Source organism: Eptesicus fuscus, chromosome 13 (genome assembly GCF_027574615.1).
Source record: "Eptesicus fuscus isolate TK198812 chromosome 13, DD_ASM_mEF_20220401, whole genome shotgun sequence".
NCBI lineage: Eukaryota > Metazoa > Chordata > Mammalia > Chiroptera > Vespertilionidae > Eptesicus > Eptesicus fuscus.
The window spans coordinates 69,792,592-69,817,185 of record NC_072485.1 but is presented as its reverse complement, the minus strand read 5'-3'; the positions used below and the strand labels follow the sequence as shown (position 1 = coordinate 69,817,185).

Genomic DNA, 24,594 nt, shown 5'->3' with positions numbered 1-24,594 from the left:
GTGACTTGGCAGCTGTGGTTTTTGGGTGATGCACCCTGGAACCAGAGAGGAGGGAGCCCGATTCTGGGGTGTATCACCCGAAAAACACCCTCTCGCAATCCAGAACCCCTCAGGGGATGTTGGAGAGCTGGTTTTGACCTGATCCCTGCAGGCCAGGGTGAGGGACCCCACCGGTGCATGAATCCGTGCACCGGGCTTCTAGTAGTTATATAATTTCAGAACACAAATGGGATTATACAACACACATTGTTCTCACCTTGTCTTTTTGGCTTTCATAGATCATTGACTTATTTCCATTTCATTCTGGATAGTATACAATTGGCTGTCTATGTCCACTGGTTTCAATTTTCTGAGTTTTGCATTTGTGGATTCAACCAATTACAGATCAAAATTATTTTTTAAAAATCCCAGAAAGTTTCAAAAAGCAAAACTTGAATTTGCCACATGCTGAGCACTATACTGAATCCATAGGAATGAAATGATATGATATGTAGGGCATACCCTGCCGTCATCTATATGCAAATATAGATTATATGCAAACAATACGTCGTTTTATATAAGGGACTGGAGCATCTGCAGATTTTGGACCCTTCCCTGGGGGAGGGTCCTAGAACCAAACCCCTGCTATACCAGGGGATGATTGTACTTCAGTTTTAAGGATGGGTATATAGTATTCCAGTTAGGTGTATCCTACGTAACAGATCTGTTATTGATAGAAATTTAGATTGCCCCCCCCCCCCCTATTTTCAAACAGTAATACAAGGGACGTTCTTCCATATATGTTTGCACATAAATGTGTGAATATAGTTATGGAATTAATTTTAGCTGAGAAATTGCTTAAAGAATAAACACATTTTGATGTTGATAGATATTAAGAAATTGTCCTTTCAAATGACTATACCACCTTATAGTTCACCAATAACATTTTGATAATTCTGGTTCTCTTTGCCTTCTGTAATCCTGAATACTTGAATTTTTGCTCATGTACTGGGTAAAATTGATCTTACATGTATTTTTTAAGTGGAAGGTTGATATTTCTGTCAGTTCCCCTCAGAATACACATTTAAATCCAGTTTGTATTTTGATTTGCCACATTGAATTTTTAGATTTTTAGATTCATTCTGTAGGTTTTTATTGAGTGCCTGCCACATCCCAGACAGTGTTCCTAGTACTTGAAATGTATCCGTGAACAAAGCAGAGAAAGTCCATGCCTTTGGGGAGTTTACATTGCTATCTGGAAGCAAGGTTTGTTTTTCTAGTAGAATTTTAACATTTTCCTTCTTAAGTCTTGAAACATTTTCTTAGATATTATATCTTTCTTATGCTCTTATAAAGAAATACTTTCTGACATCATAGTTTCTTACTAGCTATCATTTGTATAAAGATACCTTATTGGATTTTTAAAAAAATTATATTTTTATTCATTTCAGAGAGGAAGGGAGTGGGAGAAAGAGAGAGAAACATCAATGAAGAGAGAGAATCATTGATCGGTTGCCTCCTGCACACCCCTCCCTGCAACCCGAGTATGTGCCCTTGACCGGAATTGAACACAGGATCCTTCAGTCCGCAGGTCGATACTCTATCCACTGAGCCAAAATGGCCAAGGCACCTTTTTGGCTTTTGTATATAAATTGTGTATTATTTTACTGAATTCTACAATTGTCTCATTTTTAAAATTTGATTCGTTTATGTTTTCTAGATATATAATCATATCTACAAATGCTAATTTTTGCTTCCATTTCCCAACATTTGAACCTTTTACTTTTTTTTTAAATCTAATTGCATTGGCTAGTACTCCTAGAACAATGTTAAATGTAATTTGAGTGTTAAAAGAAAAGAGTAGGTATTATCTAGTCTGAGGAAGAGGGAAAGTTAGTTTTTATCCAGAAGGAACAGCAAATTCAGAAGTGCAGAGCGGTGAAGAAGAGCATGGTATTTTAAGGAACTTCAAGGTCAGTGTGACAGAAGTGAAGGAGACTTGTGAGGGAGCAGCAGAGGATGAAGCCTGGAGAGATCACCAAATATCTTGTGTCTTACTGAAGATGTTGGAGTGTTACCTGCAGGTAACAGGAAATCACTGAAACATTTAAACGCGAGTGATGTGGTGAGATTGCGTTTTAGGTCAGTCTTACATCAGTGTGGAGAATGGATCAATTGCAGTGGGACAAGACTGGAGACAGGAGACTATTTTAGGAATCTAGGTGAGACCTAATAGAGGATAAATTTGAGCAATATCCTGGAGAACTAGCTCTCTAAACTGGCAAAAGAAGGTGGTTAGGAAAACTGAGGTATATGGTGTAGTTTATCCAGATAGAGAATGTGGGCACATGGGGTGTTGGGTGAGGATGGCACTGGAGTCCAAACTCAGTCTGACTGCAGGGCCTTTCTCAGTCTTCCTCCAGTCTGCATTTTTAGCTTCATTTCCTTCTGTTCTTTAACGGAGTTCTAGATTTCTTTGTTCTTCCTGTGAATACTCTATGCTTTTTCTTCTCTGTGCCTTTGTGACTGTTGGTCCTTTCACTAACATGCCTTTCATCACCGTTGCCTTTAATTGTCCACATTTGATCCAGATTTCAGTGGCCCACTCATATACCCCTTCCTCCGTGAGGTTTTCCTGGACCCCTAAGCAGGAAGTAACTTTTCCTCCTCGTAACTCTTAGAGCATATTACCTGTATTTCTTTCCTATCATTTAACATGCATAGAAGCATAATTCCCTGTATAATTTTAAGGGGACTTCTGGGTTATCTTTGTATTCCTCACAATACCTAGGACAATTTAATTCAGACAGGAAGCCCTTGATATATAAAGAAGAGAAGGAGGAGGAAAATTGGGATCTCAGGATTTGAGCCATCCAAGCCTCACTCACACTGATGTGACATCCATTATTTTATTGGACCTTAACCTGTGGGAAGGTGGGGAAGGATCAGTTATTTCTCTGCTGTAAAGCTGATGTAATGAGACTCACGGTGCCTAATGACTTATCTGAGGTCATATAATTGGCAAGTTGTGTAAGCAAGTGAGAACCCAGGTCTTCCACCTGTAGATTATTTTGAATTGCTTATGGAATTTTATGGGAGCCATTGAGCCTCCTCAGGGCTGAAGCATTTCCACTATTTCAAGCATGTGGTACAAGTTTGAGACAAAGAGTATCACATCTGTTCTTCTGCTTGAGAATTCCTGCAGGTGGGATGGTCATGACCCAGCCAGAAAGTGTGGGCACAGTGGGACTTGATTCTGTACTTTTATCTAAAGCACTAAGAAAAGTGTAATAAGAATAAATGGTTGGAATTTTGTCTTTCATGAGAATATAAACTAGAAGAAAATAGTACATGAAATTTTGCAGTTTTGAAATAGATGTGCTTTAATTTAGGACAAAATAGTCAAATTTTGGAAAGAACATAAGTATAAAAAGCATAAATCCTGATATGCAGTTGGAAAATATATGCCAAATTTTTATGTTGAACTCTTTCTTAAATAGTGCTTTTCAGGGAAATTTAGTGTTTATCACAATTCTAGGTTCTCAGGTGGGTTTTACATTCTGCATCTTCAGTGAAAGCAACTGGCCTGAGTAGTGATGATTTATTTATAGTTAACTTGCTCCTCCCCTTCAGAAATACTTAACCTACTCTAGATATGATTACTAGGAACCCAACTTGCAGGAGAATCTCCCTTCTGGATTCCATCAACTTTACAATATCAGAGACCCTGAGGTGAAAGTAGGCATGGATCTTGGTGACTAAATCAAGGGAGGTCTGATTTTTCAAACATGCTTTCAGGGCCTACAGCCATGCACTGAGCTTGCTCAGGCTGGAGAGAAAGGAATGAGAGTGGAGCCGTATTTTGGCCAGATGCTGCTGCCTTACTCTAATGTTTATAAAAAACAAACAAATAGCCTGGCTCGTGTGACTCAGTGGTTGAGCATTGACCTAGGAAACAAGAGGTCACAGTTCCATTCCCATCAGGGCACATGCCCGGGTTGCTGGCTCTATCTCCAGTAGGGGGCGTGCAGGAGGCAGCTGATGGACGATGTTTCTCTCTTATTGATGTTTCTATCTCTCCCTCTCTCTTCCTCTCTCTCCAAAAGTCCATAAAAAACACATAAATAAACAACAAAACCCATTATGTGGATTATGAAGACAGTGTGGAGTGGCCTTGTAGAAAACAAGTATTTGCGTCACCAGGTGCCCTGTCATTCCTTTCTGTAACCAAGTAGGAGACTGATCCCATTATGCATATTGTGTCACACTCTCAAAACTTGAAAAAGTCTGACAAAGTAATTGTTGAGCATAACTTTAAGTAGCAGCTCTGTTGGTTATAGACATTGGTCCTTTGTATTGAATCTCTTCTTTGGGAGGAATTTCTCACCAAGCTAAGGTTTTTTATGAGAGGATGAGTTTGTTTTTATCATTAATTTTCTTAGCTCCTCATGTCAAGGCTGTCTGTATTTTACTACCTTTCCAGTCTCTTCATGCTTTCATTTTCTCCCCTTTTTTGCACGTATCAGCAAAACTTTATCATCTCCCCAAATACTCCACACCTGTATCATTCTGAATGTGAATGTCATTTCTGGTCTTGCTCCTTGGCAGGCCCCATCCCTACACCTGGGCCTAGCCTGTGTAGTGGGAATCTCCTTGGATGCCCTCCCTCGCCTTGCCTCTGGTTCTCTGCCAGATGTGCGCATGTCTAGAGGACAGAGACTGAAATGTGATATGGGGATGGAGTTGGCAGGAACTGTGAAATTTTGGATTCCTGGCATATGTCACCCAAACCATATTTTCTCAGCAATAATTTTCTAAAAACTAAATGTAATATAGCCCTAAAATCATGTTGTAGGGTGGAATATTTCCCCATGTTATTTTTCTACAATGTAATTTAAAAGATTATTCCCTACCTTTTCAATGTCATAGTTTCATTTACCCAGTCCTTTGACTGACAGTTGTTTCCAAATTTGCTATTATAGATAACACTAGCAATTCCACATTTGTTTATTTCCTTCCTTGACCATACTAGACCTAGAACAGATAGGGGAGAGGGCAGGAGTCCCATGACCATTGATAAAAATTGATGTGGAAAGTGGGGAAATGACTCAAAATGGATTATTGTATTCAGCATAGGAATAAGATGGAAAAACAAGAGCTCATTCCTATGAAATCTAGCCAGAGTGGCGATTTAGCTGCAGGAAAGGCCTCAGATGAGGATTACATACCTACCTCCACTTCCTGTTAGCCTCGGTCCAAGTCCAGTTTTTGAAGACAGAAAGGGAAGGATCAGTAGGCGGGATATAGCATAGGCGTACTTGATTGGCAGTTACCACCCGTGAGGAGCAGGAATCTGTGAGGAGCAGGAATCCGAGTTGTGGGTAAAATGTGGCAGTTTGCTGTAGTCCCCTAAGATCTTAGGGAAGTGGTTTTCCACTTTAGTATGCATCAGAATCTCCCAAAAAGCTTGGGACAACACAGATTGCTGCCACTTTACTCGAAGTTTTAGATTGGGTAGGTCTAGGTGGGGTCCTTGAATTTGCATTTCTAGCGAGTTCCCAAGTGGTGTTGATGCTGCTGGTCTAGGGACCATACTTTTATGTGGGATTGATTCACTCTGTGTGTCCTAATACGATGACCAGAGAAGGCTCGCCCTTTCTCCCCATCCAGTTCCTCTTCTGGACCCTCAGGGCTTGGATTAGAAGCATCTAGAGACTGGGTTCAGACTACATCTGTGTCAGCTGCATGAAAAACTCAGAGGGCTGCTTGTACTTAGTAGATGTCCAGACAGTGGCTCTCACTCACAAAGGTTATAGTTGTACAAGCAGCTGAAAATATCACTCAACTGTAAACACTAACAAGCAATAAATCACTCTGCAGGCTGAAGAAGCACCAGCTCAGATGCTTGAAGCAGCGCTCTGAGTTGAAAAGACACCAGGTTAGCAGTCTGTTTAACTCAACCCAGTGCCCTTTAACTTCCAGGTTGTGGAATGTTTCTCTGGAATTTGAAAGCCTACTCTGCCCCCCAGGAGGCCTTCTGGGCTCATTCTCCCCTTCTTCCTCCCACTGCCTAGATATGACTAAAGTATGTATGGAATTTAGAAATTTTAGCTTGAATTTTAAGTAAGTTTAAGCTTTTTGAAGTCTTTGTTTTTAGAGGTATCACACTGATAGGATCACAGTTGCACAAGCAATCCATTATATTACCCCAAATTCCAAACCTTTCTTTGAGTATCCTTTGCCTTTGAATTGTCTGCTGTCTGCAGTTACTTCTGTGGAAACAAGCTGTTTCCTGGTCATCAGCAGCTGGGGAATAAAGAAAGCCGAGTTGGGTCTGCAGATGGAGAGGTGCAGGAAGATCCAAAGAGCTTGATCCAGCATCCCAAGCAAAGAATTTGGCCGGTTCTGGTGGTCAGAAAGAAAAAGGAAAAAAAAGACTAGCTCACTAGCAGATCCAGATTGGGGCGTGGGGGTCAGGGGAGCGGTATGTAAGGAATATGAAAAGCCAGACCCAGAGGTGTTTGCTAAGATGATGATCATGTCAATCAGGTCTTATGCACGGGCATCCAGGACCCTTCCTAGTAGAGAGAGATGGGTATGCCTGTGTAACACACAGCCACATGGCAACTCCAGTAGTGGTGGGTGAATCTGTACACATGGTTTCCCTGGATGCAGACCTTCCCCTGCTGCTTGCTTGAGAGTCCACTTTTATGGCTCCAGTGGTCATGAATCAAAACCTAGCTGCTTCCTTACATCACACAACTTGTAGGAGGGCCGTGAATAGAATAGTTTTTCGGAGTCTGTGGGAGCTTGATCTGGCAGCAGAGTAATTAAGAACATATTGAATGTTTGGCAAAGTCATCCTTCATGCCCCAGCTCTCACTTATTAGTGCATCAAATTCCCTTTCTCCTTGTTTCAGGGGCCATTTTAATTCTCCCTCCAAGTCTGCTTAAATGATCCAGTAGCAGAAGTTACCAGGAAAATGTAGTTGTTGGGTATTTCAACTAATAAATTTTGTTTCTATTTCTGATATCCTATTCTAGATACCTGGCTTCCAAATAATTAATATTTAAAGTATAATTTTCTAATAAACAGTCATTACAGCTTCAGAGTAGAAAAATTTCCATGTTGCTCCATCTAGAAGTGGATTCTTCATTTTTGGTTCTCTTTATTTTTTTTATCTCAGCTATATTTCTTAATTTTATATTTGAAAAAATAGTACAGCTTAACACTCGTATGCTTTTAAAATTCAAATAGTAAATAAAGCATATAACCAGAAGTAAGGCTTTTCCCAAAGGGCAGATGCTTTCAACTCTTCAGGCTTCCCTCTGCTGCTTATCTTCCCGTCTTCCAAGAAAATGCTTGCATGCTACTCTTTGATTTCTCAGTCATAGACATTACCTTTTTGCTTCCTTTGAGTTACATTTCTTCTCCTGTTCTCCCTTCTTCTACACATTTCTCTTTCTCCCATCTTACCAGTAGGGCTGAATTATTATTTTTTATTAAAGAAGTATTTATTGTGTACATTATTAAGACTGTATAAGTATTATTTTCAACTGAACCAAGCAGTAAACAATGTGTAACTTTTTATTTTCCAGATAGTTAATAACTGCCTCTTTTTTTCCTCCTAGTTTTTCATGTTCCTATCACTAACTATTTTTTATTAAATTCTTCAACAAAAGAATAAAATGGTCAAGCACAGGTAAACTATAGGACTTTTCTTTCTGGGTTGACTGCTCTCTAGGTCTCCTCTATAGTGGTCATCCTGAACTCAGTGTACCATGCTTCTGGGAATTCCCTTTTTTTCTCTTTTTCTTTTGTTGGATTCTGTTTCCAGGTTCCAACATCATCCTCATTTTTGGTTTATTTTTTTCCAATAGCTTCCTAAGAAGGGGACTATCGGGAGATAAATTTTTTGTCACCTTGTATGTCTGAAAATGTATTCTATTTCACATCCTATCTAATAAAAGAGTAATATGCAAATTGACCATCACTCCAAGACACAATATGGCCGCCCCCATATGGTCAAAGATGGCTGCCCCCATGTGGACACAAGATGGCCGCCACAAGATGGCCTGCAGGGGAGGGCAGTTGTGGGCAGTTAGGGGTGACCAGGCCGGCAGAGGAAGGCAGTTGGGGGAGACCAGGACTGCAGGGGAGGAAAGTTAGGGGCAACCGGGCCAGCAGTGGAGGGCAGTTAGGGGTGACCAGGACAGCAGTGAAGGGCAGTTAGGGGCAATCGGCCCGGCCAGAGAGCAGTTAGGCGTCGATCAGGCTGGCAGGGTAGTGGTTAGGGGGTGATCAGGCTGGCAGGCAGAAGCGGTTAGGGGCAATCAGGCAGAGGCAGGCGAGTGGTTGGGAGCCAGCAGTCCTGGATTGTGAGAGGGATGTCCTACTGCCCATTTAAACGGGAGGTCAGACATCCCTCAAGGGGTCCCAGATTGGAGAGGGTGCAGGCTGGGCTGAGGGACACCCCACCCCACCCCCGTGCACGAATTTCGTGCACCGGGCCTCTAGTTTGATTAATAGTTGGACTAGTGTACATTTCTGGTTGGGGTGAGTTTTCTTCAGAATTTTGACAGCATTGTTCCATTCACTTCCAAGCTTCCATTTTAATATCAAAAAGTGAGAGGTCATTCTAATTCTTGATCCTTATATGTAACATTTTAATCATTTTGGGGAATTTTATGTTCTGAAATTTTATGATGATATGTATGCCTTGGTATGAGGGGTTTGTTTGTTTTTTGTTCATTAGATACCAATTTGGAGGTTCATGTCCACTTCTGAGAAATTTATGTGTTTAATATTTTTTACTAGAGGCCCGGTGCATGAAATTCATGCACGGGTAGAGTCCCTAGGCCTGGCTGGAGATCAGGGCTGATTAGGTTCCCTGCCTCCCCGCCTCCCCACCTCCCCGCCTCCCCGCCTCCTTCCCTCGCCACCCGCACACTGTTACCTTGAGGTTCCCCCCTCCCACCTCCTCCTTCCCTCGCTCCCTTAGCACCCCACTGCTGCCGCTGGTCACCTGCCATGCTCCATGCTGCCCCCTGGTGGTCAGTGCATGTCATAGCAAGTGATCGAACTCCCGTTCTCCCAGTTGAACTCCTGAGGGGACACTTTGCATATTAGCTTTTTATATATAGAGAGAGATATAGATTACTTTCTTTCCCTGTTTTTTCTTTCCTCTCTTTATGGAACATCCATTGTCTAAATGATGAATGTACTAGATTGATCCTTATTTTTCTTATCTCTTCTGTCCTATTTATTACCTCTTTTTGTTTTAATGTTTTTTTTTTTTTTGTTTAATTTCTTAGATATTTTCTCAATTTTATCTAAAGACTTTTCTTTTGATTTTTTAAAATTTTGTGCATTTTTAATTTCTAAGAGTTTTTTTCTTGACTACTAATCTTTTTTTATAGGTTCCTAGTTAAGGATACAATACTTTCTCTCTCTGAAGATACTTGTGGTTTTAATTTTTCTTTAGCTCCTTGTATTATTTGTTTCCTTTGATTCCTTTTTCATTTTGTTATTTTCTATCTTTTATATTGGAAACTTTCTTCAATAGCCTGATGTTTCTCAGCAGTTTGCTCTTATTTAAGAGTGAGGCACTCAAAGCTGATTAGAAGCTCTTTGTACACAGGTAAGGCTTGTGAACTGATAGGCCTTATTAGGTTTAGAGGATGGGTCTTGGTTGTTTGGCCAAATGTTGATATTCATGGGTTATTTCTGTTGGATTGGTTCATTGATCCAGAGAATAATCTTTCTGCCTTGGATGTGTGGGAGAGGAGGGATAAGTCTGGGCTATGAGCATTTGGGAGCCGAATGGAGGAAGGAGATGGGTTCTCCTTCATTTTATAGATGAATACTTGATCTGCTCTGTTCAGTATAGTGTCTCACCCTGCCTTTCATGCCTACTGTCTCTGAGTATGGAATCTCTCTGACTCATTTTCTCCAGAGAGTAAACTGCCCTCCCCTGCTAAGCAGGACAGCAAGAGGGTTGGCCTGCTTGTGCATGTCAGTTTAAGGGATCTTGGGGCCAACTGCTCCTTATTCCTGTTTTCAGAGTTCCTCTTCCTGGACACCTAATACCTCCAATTTCTGAGTCATTTTATTATCATACTTGGAAGTTTCAGCCTTTTTTTTTTTTGTTTTGCTGGTAATGTATGTTCTTCTGTCTGCATTTTGTTGTTTGATTAAATAGACCTAAAATTCTCTGTATTTTTATTTTATTTTAATGTAATTTCAGACTTAAAATTTCAAAATAGTAGAGTTCTGTACACATTTCATCCATATTCCTTGTGTTAATATTTTGCCACATTTCCTTTATTCTTCTCTCTCTGTGTGTCTCTCTCTGTTTCTCTCTCTCTTTCTCTCTCCCTCTCTCTCCATTTATATATATACTAGAGGCCCGATGCATGAAATTCGTGCAAGAGCAGGCCTTCTTTCCCCCAGCTGCTGGCACTGGCTTCCCTCTGGCACTCAGGACCCGGGCTTCCCTTGCAGCTCTGGCTTCATCTGGAAGGTTGTCCGGAGGACATCCGGTCTAATTAGCGTATTACGCTTTTATTATTATAGATGTTGTGTGTATGTATATACTGGGGTGGGCAAAGGTGGGCTTATAGTTGTGAGTATGCAAAACAGTTTATTCTTGTATTATTATTTAGGAAACATTGTATTATTTCCCATATGAACAACTGTAAACCTACTTTTGCCAACCCTTGTATATATGCATACTTTTTTTCTTCTGAATCATTTGAAAGTTGCAGATATGATGTACTTTTACCCCCAAATACTTCTTGTATGGAATCACTGGTGGGGAAATACTTTGAGACTATAAATATCCTGTCACTCCTCAAACTTTCACCCACTAGTTTTAGCATCCACTGATGATTTCTTGCCTGAATCAATTGTTATAATGGTTGCCAAATGGTGATTTTCTAATTCCCATTCTCTAGCTGCTTTTGAGAGTGATTTTTCCTTAAGTTTGGGGTTCATGTCTTTAATCAGTTTTGGAAAATTCTTAGTCATTTTCTTTTTGAATATTACATAGCTGTCACTCTCCCTAATCTTTCCTTTCAGAATCCTATTTAATTAATGTATGTAGACCTCTTTCATTCTGTTGTTATGTCTCTCAGATTTTTTTTTCTCATGTTTTCCACATTTTTATCTCTCTGCATGTTGGATAATTTTTCACATCTAATTTGCTGTTTTCTTCAGCTATGACCAGTGCGATTTTTACCCATCCATTGAGATTTTAATTTCAGTGGATATTTCTAGAAGTGCTATTATTTTTCAAATCTGCCTGCCCCAGTTTTTTTCATTGTCTTTTTTATATTTAATTCATTCTTTTGTATCTTTAATTATTTGAGATACTTACTTTATATACTTACTTTATATTCTCCAATAACTTCCTTTTAAGGTTTCTAATCCTATCATTTGTGTGCTGCCTATTGCTCTTATTGCATTGTTTTCTTCTATGCTTTATAATTTTGGAATGTAAATTCATCTTCCATAGGTTTTCTGTGCAAATCTTTGCCACTGGGGATAAAGTGGTATTTCTCCAGAGAGTTTATCTGCTCTTGTGGTTTTTGTTTGTTTGTTTGTTTTCTTTTGTTTTGTTTTTTGCTTCTGCCAGGTGTTCCAGAGCTAGTGCAGAGATAAATCACTTTTTTTTAACATTAATTTTTCCTAGGAGGTTTCCATACTGCACAGATAGAGTTCATTTAACCCCCAGGTAGAGTTTCCTCCAGTGAATTCTTCCTCCATACCATAGCTGACCTCTATAATATAGTCAGTGGGCTGCCAGCAAACATTTTTATACCCAGGCCAGAGAACAAGCATCTATTTCATACTGTCAGAGTAGTTCAAATATGGGATAGTGAGATGAAATTTAAATTTTTTTTTGCCTCTCATGAGAAATAGTAGTTTAAGCCACCATTAACGTTCTCAGACACTTTGGATTGTAGATTGACTTGTTTGTGTGAATCAAATAAGTTACAAGTCTTTTCATTGAAGCATTTCTTTTAAGTGTTTGCAGTATACATATTAAGCAACAGATCCAGGAATGATGATTGTGTATTCAAGGCCATGTTCTAAGAATAATCCAGATCTTTTGCACTATCAAAGAGCTGAATTATTATTTTTAATATATCAAAATATAAATCAATGATGTGTTTTTGGAGCTCCTACTTTATTGTATTCACCCATTTAATTGATTAGACAGTATCTTAAACCATCTTACCATAGATAAACTTAGTGAAATTTATTACTTGCAGACTGATATAACTCATGAATTATTAAAAGCATCAGCATATGGAACCTGCTCTTTTCTCATTCCAAATTCTTTTAATATGGCTTATGTTGAGCCATTTAACTGGCTTCTGTCCATCCCACTGATGGAAGCCGAGCCAGACCAGGGTTCTTATAAATGATTGGTTTCTCTTCCAGCGAGGAGGATGAAATGTCAACTTTTTCCTTTACTACCTGAAAAGCAATCAGTGGCAACCCTTCCTGCTCTTCTTGACAGTAGTTTGGCTTTACAAAAGAAGGGTGGGCATCAAGCCAAATGTGAATTTCAGTGCTATATACAGAAAAAATTTAAGTAGCTGAACCTCAGATAATAATTGGAATTTTCAGAGAGGCATTCAGATGGGTTTAACCTGTGAGCCTTCAGTAAGCTAACTATAGCTCAGAAATTCCTGAACTGAATGTTTTAATCCCTTTTTTCCTGGGGGTGATCTGAGTAACCTGCAGTTACTTACCAAATCTCTCTTTGTAGCAGTTTGCTCATCTGTAGGACTGGGTTTAAGTAAGAACAGAGTGACTGATTTCCAATTACTAATCAAGGCCATTGAAAAGGATATTTTAGATTCAAACCTGAGTTCAAAACCATCTGTTTGCTTGACCTTGTGCTTTTTTTATCTCTTTGAAATTCATTTTCCTTACCTGTAAAATGGGGGTATTACTTATTTCACAGAGTTACTATGAAATAATACGTGTGGAACCATTTTGTAAGAGTATGTATAGTGCTATAAAAAGTAAAGTGTTGTTAATGTAAGGCTGCTAGTTTAATGCTTTATCACATGGAAACAGAGCTTAGAATTGGTGGGACTCTGGAGGGGAAATTTGGAATGTACTTACTAGAACAGCGGTCGCCAACCGGTGGTCCGAGGACCATTGGTGGTCCGTGAGGTCAGAAAGGTTGGTGACCACTGTACTAGAGGGCATTTTTTGAACCCAGATAGGCCCTATTTTTCATGTTCTGTTGTTCTTACAGATGAAGAAAGTGAGACGGATTTATTTTTGAGATCTACCTCCCCATCATTCTATTTTATAAATGAGGAAGTGGAGGTCTGGAGAAGTATGGTGACTTGTCTAAAGCAGAGAGTCTCAGTTGATCATGCCACCTATTATACTGCCATATTTTCTTAATAATTGTTTTTATCTTGACCCCAGAATTAAATAGAAAATACAACAGTACACAATTAGATGGACAGTGTAAATGTAAGAAGTCTCTGTCACTGGCTTTATGATAGATTAGATATGCTAAATGACCTTCCCAACAGAACAATTAAAAAACTGAATGAAGTATTATAAAGCAGCTTTAGCCTATTGCTAAGCTTGTATGAAAGGGTGTTATTTGTTGGTTCCCTAAACAAAGTGAAACTAGGTATTCTGGGAGGTGATTGTGAGCCAAAGCCAGCTTTTGCTGTGGAGATTTTTGCAAGTTTGATGACCTGGAGCTTCTACCTGATGAAGCAGAGGACAGGGGACCAGGATTAAAGCCTGTGAGCTGGAGGATCTAACCCAAGCTTCCTGCATGGCAACTACGAGATTGTATCGTCAGAGAAAGAGTAAAGAACAGTAAATCTGTATTGACCAAGATGTTGAGAACTGAAGTCATAAGCCACCATTGTGGCTTTGTGGTCCAAATTCATACTACAGGTGTGGCCCAAATAAGCCTTAAGAGTAGAATTTGATTAAAAGTGGCCTGAGTTGATAGGGACCAGCAGAAGTAGACACGAACTCTCTTTGAGGAACTCTGCTTTAACTTGGGTCTTAACTAATTTTTACAAACAAAGGGTCTAAGGAAAATGAGCAGCTAACAGTTAAAAACCACAAAACCATAAATAAGGCAGACACCTGCAGAGATCTTCAGATTATAAGATTAGATTATTAGGTTCCAATAAATTATTCAGAATGCAGCCCACGGAGACAAAGAGAAGTGAAGGAATCATGGAGTAATGTGGGGAACAATTCCAGCATATGTCTAATCAGAGTTCCAGAAGAAGCGAGAGAGAAAAAGAAAAGATGTTAAACACACCTAGAGGAAAGAGACTAATAGTAGAACTATTTGGCCTGCTCCTGTGACCCTGATTTAGACTCTATGGCTCAGTTTCTTTGGATGTCAGAGAGTTGCAGCACCTGTTACTACAGTACAAATGTGGTTAGATACATTCCAGCTCCACCAATGAGAAAACTTATTTATGAACAGATTACTGCAAGTAGTTGTAGGAATTCTAAGTTGATAATTTATTCTTTCCCTTAGTTGAGTCTGCAGCACTAAGGGGATTTCTAGCCTGCGATTTTGTCGTCTTTCATGTGTCTGTTTAATGTGAAGTCGGTGAGATTTAGCCATCAGTGTTATTCTTGTTTTTCAGAACAATCAGTTATTTTTTGTTGGTGGAATGAATTAAGGACATCATGCAGCAAGTAGACTTCAGACTTGTTCCGAATCTTTTCTCTCTTCATCCTCCTTGAAGACATTGTTAGATCTCTATAGTTCTCCGGTTTCCCGAGTCAGTGCACGCCCAGAAGAGTGTGCTGCGGAGTCACTGGGGCTGCAGAGGTTTAATGGTGAAGGCAACACGGGCCACATTACTGACTGCCCCTTTCAAATCTCCCAGTAACCATTAACATAAATATCATCTCACCCTTTTGGACAGGGGACACCACCCCTGTGCACGTTAGTAACATGATGCTAATGCTTAACCCTTTCGTTGCTCTGTTTGCTTCAAAGGCCCTGCCTTACAGCCATTGATAGGGAGTCTGTTTGAACCTAGAGGAGAAATGAAAGGGTTAGCTCCTTTTGGTTTTGCCCTCTGACCACTTCAGGATGAGAGGCATGATGAAATACTTTTCAAAGTCTTCAGTGGAAACACATCATGCATAATTGGAGCAAAAAAGAATAAATCAAAGCTTTCCCCCCTTTTTAGTCTGGTAATTCATAATTGAAACCACATTGAGGTAAGGGTTGATAACTTCAAAACAACCAAGAAAACTGCCCTTTCTATCAAGGTAGGGATAGGTAAGGCTACTCATTACCAGGGGCTCAAAAGCTTCTGTGCAGCAGGCCTGTCTTCTCTTTCTTCTCACTTTTCTGCTCAGGCAAAATACCTTTATTTAAGTCAAATATGGGTTGACTCAAATATCTGCTTACTTCTCTTCTTGTCACATAAAGTTATATATAGTGATATTTTAAAAAATCTCTGATACGGTGAGTAATGGGAATTAAAGTTTGCATCATCTTGCTTTGAGCTTGATTTCTCCTGTCTGGAATTGGGTTGATTTAGACTGAAAGAGTCCTTTGGTTGGTAATGAAATGTGGCTTTCCTCACTCTTGATTTTATAATCCTCAAGTAGTTGCAGTAGGAACATCTCAGAATGGTTAGCAAAGGCCGTTTGCTCTCCACCTTCCTCTGAGTTTTGTGTGGTAGGTGACCTTGGCTAGAATGGTTTTGGTTAGTCATAAAGGGCTACCATGACCTTTCCGCTAAGAGAAAGCAAACCGGGACTTCAGGAAGGGCTTGGACAACTAGCTTCGGTGAGCTTGCCAAAAGACACACCTGGTTGTTGGAGTTTGAATCTTTCTTGAAGGAGAAAAATCCCTTTGCCTCATCTCCCAAGGCCTTTCTTTCAGGGCATCCTGAAAACCGAACCTACAACTCCCTCTAGCTAGTCTGTCTGCTCACCACTAGCTCCTTCACCAGGGCTTTCCGAATAAGCGATAGGAAAGAACTTTTCTAAAGCGAGCACTGTGACCTGACAGTTGTCATGGCTATTATGGATTACTTTTATGCGATTGCAGTTTAACCATCTGGATTTCTTACTGAAGCTTCTACAATGAATATTTGTTGTAGGAGTGAGAAGCAAAGGGTGGGCAAGAGAGAACAAGGCATCTTGGCGAAATGCCGGTACTCTGTCAGGATGGTACACACTTCTCCTCATGGTACCTCCTTCCATCTTTGAGTGAACAGCTTATTGAGTATATTTGAAAGGTGTATTGATAACCAAGATTCTGAAGGTGCAGCTGCAGTAGAGGGGCTTCGCCTTTTTTTAGGTCTCTGTTGCCGAGTGCCTGGCTCCATGTTCTATCTTGCCGTGATGGAAATTTAATCAGGCAACAGAGTTAATTGCCAGCATTGTTTCCTTTTCCCTGGCAGAAGTCAGACTCTTGAGTAAATTATGGAGGTTTAAATTTGCTTGATTTCCTGCAGAAAGTGGGGTCAAGAGGTCCCAGACTGTAGACACTCTCTTTGGTCAGCCAGCAGGGGGTCAGGTCTTAAAGGTATTTCAGAGGTGACTAAATGCCGTTTTCAAATGTCCTTCTCCAGAATGGTTTTTTCCTCTGGGGGTTAGTTTGTTGACCTTACCCCAGTGGAGTGGAGTGCCTGTGTGAAGGCATACACCCCAATTAAAGCTGCCTTTCTCCACTCGGTCACTGGGCTCCAGAGGCAAATGGGATTAAGTTTGAGGAGGGAAAAAGCAATTGACAGAAGCTTAGTTGCAGATCGGTGTTTCCTATTTCTGACCTTTTGAAATAGAACATAAAGGTAGCAATGTTAATTTATCAAACAGTCCTCAGGAAAAGAAACTTTCAAAAGCTAATCATGTGACTTAAAAACAACTTCTGACATACAAGGCTTTGCATGATGTGGCTGTATCCTGCCTGACTGAGTTTCTCTCGTTTCTGCTCTCCCTCCTGCTTCCTCCCAACTGCACAACCGGGTGGAACCTTCCCTGGCTTGTACGCATGTCTTAGCTTCTTTGGCCAGCACTCTCCTGCTTGTCCTTGAAGACTACTCAGGAGCTCCCTCCTCATCTCCAGGGAGACAGAGGTGATTGGGGAGACCTTTATGTCCCCGCAGGACTTCAATCCTTGCTTTAGTACTTGTTCTTTTGCTTTGTAATTTATCTTTTTACCGGGCTGTCTTTCCCACTCTATTATGAACATTTTGAAGGGAAGGAATTTGTTCATTTTTGCATTTCTAACATTATTCTAGGCTTATAGTATGTGCTCAGGAAACGTTGCCTGAATGAATGAGTACCAGAAGTAGTATTGGCAGGAATGATTGCTGTGAATGGCTACTGCCTTTGTTTTAGCAGGCAAGGAGAACACGAACTGGGGAGAGCTGGAAGTTTTCTGTGTTTGTTTTAACTGCCATTCATGGAGGTCTATGCTGAACCCTCTGCTAAGGGTATTTGTGCATAATCTCATTTAATCATTAAAACCTTAGGAGGTAGATACTATCACGCTTCCCACTTTATTGATGAGGAAATTAATACTCACAGAAGTAGCTTTACACATTACAGAACTAGTAAATGGCAGTTAAATATCCTAATCCTGCACTTCTTCAGAATACTTAGCACAATAAGATTTTTGGTAAGTACTTTCAAATGAATGAATTGAGTTGGAAATCATTTCAGAATTCATGATGCCACTCATTTGAGTGTACATCAGCTGTTCACATCCGTACTTAAGGAGAACAGAAAGAACATGACCTGCATCATGTGGGTTTAACTTACTAACTCTAAGCAAGGTTTTATTGAGTAGCACTAGGCACTGTGCTAGGTACTGGGCGTTATAACATTTACGGCTCCTGCTTTCATGGTGCTTTCCAGATAGTAAAAGTATAAAGAATAGGAGGGAAAAGAAAATTGTAAAGAAAAGCAGTTATTTGGAGAAATTGAGGTAGAAAAGCCAGGTAAACCATGACCCAAAAGCATTATAACATAAAGGCAGCGAAGGATTTAGAAATCTTGATGCTAGGATATACCTCACGATTGCTTAGGCTACTGCGCACCCCACTTTTGAGACATGCAGAAAATTAAACCCAGAGAAATTGTTACACAAGATCAAGTACTGGCTGTCACTTATTGAATGTTTGTACGTGCCAGGGACTTTACATATACACCTATTTACTTTTATTAACAACCGCTGGATTGTTAAATAATAATTAAGAAATGATCATAATATAATTATTACAATGTCAAGTCATACCATCTAGAAAAAGAGTCGTATTATCATGATTTTATAGATACAGAAACGGGGGTGTGAGAAAGGCTGAATACATTGCCTGGGCCACACTGCTGGCGTAAGTGAAAGAACCTCGATTCAGATGAAAGACTCATGATTCCCAAACCGACTCTGAGCTTGCTGACCCACTTTTTAAAAGTCATTTGCATCCACCCTGGGGTGCATCCTGCAGTAAAGCATCGGAGCCTATATCAGAGCAAATATGTGCTCAGTAGCTAGATGTCGCCTCTGTGTCTGTATTTTATGGAAAGTGATGGCAAGATTTCAGTCCTTGTTATGCTCCTTCACGTGCTCTGTCTCCTCAGTGTGTGGCCTTATTCTGCTTCTCGTTTTCAAGCTCTATTTGGTATGAAAGTGAGTAGTGTGGAAAAATTGAACACCAAGACGAGTAACTGTCTGCTTCTCACCCACCCGTACCTTCCTCTCCTCCCCCCTCATAACCATCCTCTTCTGAGGGAGCTGGCATACGGGATGAGATGAGATCTGTGGTCTCGCCAGAGACTTCAGCTCGTTCTGCCTGGCGGGGCCTTGAAATCAGAGCTGTGGTGCCTTTCAGGGGTGCCTCAGTTTCAGTCCCAAGGGATTCGTTGTCTGAAACCAAGCTTTTCCTCTCCCAGGGAATTTCCCTCTCCTTTTAATGTCACAAAGGCATCCAAGTGTTAGCATTCTCTGCTGCTCCCCAAGAACAGACCTTATTTTGTTGGTTTTTAAATGGTTTTTCCTATGTCAGAGGTGTATGTACCTTTTAAAATGAACGTGCTCCCTTTGTCTCAGCGTTACATCGTTGGTGTGTTTTATACCCTCTGATATAACTGGTACAGATTTATTATCAAGGACAAAGAACTTTTAGCATTTTTGTCTCAGAAAATAGCTAGAAACAATGAACTCTGGAATAACCCACAGTTCCAGTTTCCAAAGTCTGTAAAATGGTGATGCTGTACCTCCGGCTCAGAGCAGGAGGGCGTGGGGAAGGGCCGTGAACCACCACCGTTTGGTGTTCGGGAGTCAGATGGCTGGGCTGTTCCCAACATCTGTCACTTAGAGGCTATGTAACCTTGAACATCACTTATTGTTTCTTCCTTTCTTCCTCCCTTTCTCCTTCCTTCCTTCCTTCCTCCCACCCTTCCTTCCTTCCTCCCTTCCTCCCTTCCTTCCTCCCTCCCTCCCTCCCTCCCTCTCTCCCTCCCTCTCTTCCTCCCTCCCTTCCCTTTCTTCCCTTCCTTCCTTCCTTCCTTTCTTCCTTCCTTCCTTCCTTCCTTCCTTCCTTCCTACCTTCCTTCCTTCCTTCCTTCCTTCCTTCCTTCCTTCTTTCCTTCTTCCTTCTCTTCCTTTGGCTGGTAAAGCAAATGAGACATCATTCACTTTTCTGATTTTATAATTTCATCATCTATAGAATGAGAATAATGACTGTATCTGTCTTGGAGGTTGTTGTCAGACTCAAATAAGATAATACATGTAAAGCATAGTGCCTACTACTTCGTAAGTATGTGCTCAGTAAATCTTGACTCTTTGAACATCACACATTAAATATTTTACACACTTCTTTAAAAAGTATTTTTCCTGCCCTGGCTGGTGGCTCAGTTGGTTGGAGCATTGTCCTGTATACCAAAAGGTTGTGGGTTCGATTCCCGGTTGGGGCACAGGCCTAGGTTGCATATTCGATTCTTGGTCAGGGCATGGAAGGCAACAAATTGATGTTTGTCCCTCACATCCATATTCCTCTCTCTCCCTCACTCTCTCCCTCCTCCCTCTTTCCTCCTCTCCCCTCTATCTATCTATCTATCTCTCCCTTCCTTCTTCTCTCTCTAAAATCAATAAACATATCCTTGGATGAGGATTAAAAAAATCACCTTTCTTTTCCATTTAAATGGTGTTTTTGAAGCATAAGAGAGTATTGTTTTTGGAATAGTAGATGAGTGGATTGGGATGGTGATGGCAGAGGGTGAACCTTGAGGATTAATTATGACTTGAGCACAGGGCTACTTTACTGACTTCAGTTTCCATAAAAGTCAGGAAGATATGAAGAGTAAGGCTTGGGGAAGAAAACTAAAAGGGGTTCCTACAAATGAATCAGATGCTAGGGCACAAATACTAAAATCCAGGCACCTTCCTAAGCCTACAGCTTAATGTCAACATGTGATGTCATGGAAACAAAGTCAGTGTTAAGAAGGTAGCCTTTCCAATTGTGTCTCTCAGTTATGAAGTCTAATTATGGTCTGTTGTGGACATTTTGGCTTTAATATCCTGATTACACTAGGACTCTGGGAAAACCATCCAGTCTCCTTGAGTTCCCATCCCATGTGTATTCCATATGTTTGTGTACATTTCCTGTCCCACATGGTTACATCTGGCAGACAGCTGTTGTCATATACGTGGTGATGGGTGTCCATCAGTGATATGGATGAGGTTGACGAGGAACTTGGGAATCCCAGATTATAAAAGACATTAGGGAAGTGTAAGCAGCCAGAATAACAGGTAGGGCATTTCATATTCAACTGCCTTCTGGCAGAAATGAAGTTAGGTCCTGGGGTTTTCCATAATAACATATGAATGTGAATGTAATTAATTCCACTGAATTGTACTTACAAATGGTTACAATAGCACATTTCAATAACACAGTTTAAAAAACTATAATATATTAAAAACTATTATATACTTTAAATGAGTAGATTTTATAGTATGACTGATTTCAATAGAGCTGTTTTAAAATGTAATAATGTTTTAACAATATTTTCCAATCATCGGTACAAAAATACTTTTGTTTACTTTGCTGCAATAAAAATTACTTAGCATTTTAATGGTAGCAAAGAAGTTGAATTTCTTTCATTACTTTTAAAATATTTTATGAAAAAATTTCAAACTTACAGAGCTGTAAGCTGCAAGGATTGTCTCGTGAACTCACATGCTCATCACCTGGATTCATACTTTTTTTTTTTACACTCTTTATTCCCAGCACTCAGAAGTGGTGTGCTTTGATATAGCTGTGTTTTTTGTTTCATTGTTCTGCTTTGGGTTTTGTCTTTTTTAAATTCAGTGTACTATTACTTATTGGACGCTTTCAATTTGAATAATTTGTGTGTCTCATGTCATTTGTTCCAAGAACTTATTTAATTTCTTTGATAGTTTTGTTTCTTCCATATTGTATGGTTGTTTTTTTAGGAACCTCCTGTTAGATGGATGTTGGACCTCCTAGATTTTCTCATCTTTTCTATCCTGTTTTTCATCTGACTTTTTGTTCACCGTACTGGAATATGTTATCATCTTTATCTTTCAATTCTGCCTTTTACATAATTACAAGCTATCAAATTAAGAGTTCTCTCCTGTTCTTGATAGATCTTTTAAAATAAAAGTAACAATTCATTCTTTCATGGATGAAATCTCTCTCTGAGGATATAATTTGTTGATGTTTTTATTTCCCTCTGCTTCTATTGTCTCTGTTTCTCCTGAGTTCCTGTTCTTCTATTTGTTCATTTGGTTTCTTTTGTTCATGCTGAGGATGTTCTTGAAATGTCTGAGATTCTAGGATCTGCTCATGGTTACAAGAGAAGCACTAAAAACTGGATCAGAAGTTCTTTGTATGAGGGCAGCTTGCTGCCTGGAAGGTTTTGCTGTAAGATGACGAGTGGCAAGCTCTCCACACAGCTGCCCGCGGTTTAGGAACTGCAGGGGAAGAAGGCTGTAGGGCTCATCATTCAGAATATAGATTTTCACCTGCGTTTTCCTCTCAGCTGTGCCTGTGTTTCCCTGGCTGGAGCTTCCGTTTCCTCAGAGAATAAACCTCCTTGAGCGGGGGTGAGGAGAAGAGTAGAGTTCTGGCTGAGTGGTAGGTGAAGGAAAAGCTTGTGAATCCAGGTCTCTCACTGCTGCTTATGTGTGTCTTTTGTGTGTGTTGTTTTTCAAATTGAAACTTTTTTAAAAATCATTTTTTATTTTGCAATTACTCCCTCTGTTTTTTAACCAGTCCTCCTATTTTCAATCCTATCCCTCCTCTTACCCTCACAACGTACCCACTGAGCTTAACTCCTGAGCCTTTGTGGGGTTCAACACTTTGACCTTGAACCTTGTTGGCTTCCCCCTTTGTAGGTCCTTAGGTTTCAGTTCTCACTCTCCTACTCTGTTGCCACTTCTCTGGCCCCTTTGAGAAACATGTTAATATCGCTCATCAGCAGCTCTCCTTTCCTCCTGTCTTATTGTCATTGTAGATTTGTATGTTATATTTATTAACTGTCATTTCAGGGGATTTGGGGAGGGGATAGAGATAAATGCATGGGTTTAATCTGCCATGTTTAGCTAGAAATCTCTCCTCAGCTGCAACAGTTCTCTGCTCTGTTTTTAATAGTATCAGAGCCAAACTGAATTACAGAGAGTCAGCATGAATTTTGAGGAAGGGAAGATTTTGAACAATTGCTTAGCTCTTGGATTGGTCATGGTAGAAGCCACCAAACCTCCCATGTTCGGGTTTATTGATGATGTTGGGAAAGAGATCAGCCCTGTTGTTAGTAGATCCTTCTCTGACCCTCATTAATCTATTCTCTTGCAGAAGTGGGGTAGTGTGAGCAACCCACTCTTCCTCCCACTGATCCCACCACAGTCTCAAGGTTTTACCGCCATCGTCCTCACCTACGACCGAGTGGAGAGTCTCTTCCGGGTCATCACAGAAGTGTCTAAGGTGCCCAGTCTATCCAAGCTGCTAGTCGTCTGGAATAATCAGAATAAAAGTCCTCCAGAAGGTAAGAAGAGTGGGGAGGTCGTGTGTTCAGGAAAGGCCTGGTGGTTTGGGTGTTAGTACAACTTTCAGCTGGATCCGTTGTGGCTAGCCAAGTTAATTGCCTCCTTTGTTTTAAATGAATTTTTCCACTTTGTCAGCAATAATGCCATTTCTGAGACAGCTTGACCCCAGTTTTATCAATCATTTCATTCTTGTTCTAGAATGGCCCATTTAACTCCAAGCCCATGGCTTGTTCTGTAGCCACAAGTGGTAGGGCTTAGGAATCAGTAGGATCAAAGCCCATCAGCCTTGGGAAAACAGATCTCAGCTTCCCTCAGCCCTCTCAGCTGATTTGTTTACATGAAAACTCAGTTTAAAAGTCATTTGTTTTCTCCTTCCTTATCTCGGCTCTGATACTGTGCTCTTCAAAAGAAAAAAAAAAGGATAGCCTCACCACTGTTGGGGAAAGTCAGCAAAGCATGCCCTCCCAGCCTGCGAAGCAGTTCCATAAGTGAGCCCTCGCTGGAGTTCCCATTGGTTCACCCTTAATCACTTTGTTCCTTGCCTTGGCCACCCTTGCAATCTGCTGGCTGGCAGCTAGGGGCCAGGACTGTTTGATTAATTGGATTTGTTTTTAATTCAGAATGCATAGAGTATGTTCCACCTCCATTTAGTTTCTCATTCAGTCCGTCTATTATTGATCCTAATCCCAGGGACTTCAAAGCTCCTGCCCTTTATAGCCTATTAAAGCCAGGAAGTTTCTGATGGCTTAGAGCACGGAATCAGTTTGAAGTTTGTAATGTGCACCGCTATCACCGATAAGGTCCAGTTTATTGCCTGACAGTAGTCTCTGCACTTTTTATGGCTAGTCCCTTTTAATTGGTTATACTGAAGTCGAGACAGTCAACTCTGGGAACTCCCAGTAGTGGATGTGTAGTCTAGGCTGGAAGAAGACCATGCTTCTGTCTGTTAGGCAAATCAGAAATTGCTTCACGAAAATTCTTTAGTTCCTCCTCAGACACTTAAAATGTTTCACTCAGTGGTATTTTTGTTCTATGAGAGAATCATGTACTTTCTTTTTAGATTTAGGGAGCCAAGGTGTGTGTTAGTTAATGAAGTAGCATTTTAAATGAAGGTCCTGTATTTTGTCCTGAAGCACACTGCTTTTTAAAAAAAAAAACATGTTTTTAATGTCTTCAGAGAGGAAGGGAGAGGGAGGGAGAGATAGAAACATCAATGATGAGAATCATTGATTGGCTGTCTCCTGTACAGCCCCTACTGGTGATGGAGCCCGCAACCAGGGCATGTGCCCTGACCGGGAATCAAGCCTGACCTCCTTATTCATAGGTAGATGCTCAACTACTGAGCAACACTGGCCGGGCACACACACTGCTTTAAAAAAATTTTTGTTAACTATAGTTTTATGTCAATTTTTTCTTCTTCTCAGGCTTCTAATTTTATTTTATTTGATGTCAATAAAGTGGGGGGAAGGGGTAGAATAAAAAGGGAGGTGTTGGCATCATGTAAGGAGGGAGGAAGAGACTGACCGGCAGGAACAGGTAGAGAAGACAAAAAAGGAGTTGCAAGGGG

General features: G+C 40.5%; 1 protein-coding gene across 4 annotated transcripts in view; it reads left to right on the top strand.

Annotated features, from left to right (window-relative positions):
• Window positions 1–24,594, top strand: part of EXT2 (exostosin glycosyltransferase 2) — a 120,273-nt gene that overhangs the window by 56,637 nt on the left and 39,042 nt on the right. For all 4 annotated transcript variants that reach the window (XM_008146783.3, XM_054724694.1, XM_054724695.1 and 1 more), the window contains one exon: window positions 22,837–23,026. In XM_008146783.3, the coding sequence (XP_008145005.1) occupies window positions 22,837–23,026 (190 nt within the window). The remainder of the gene's footprint in view (window positions 1–22,836; window positions 23,027–24,594) is intronic.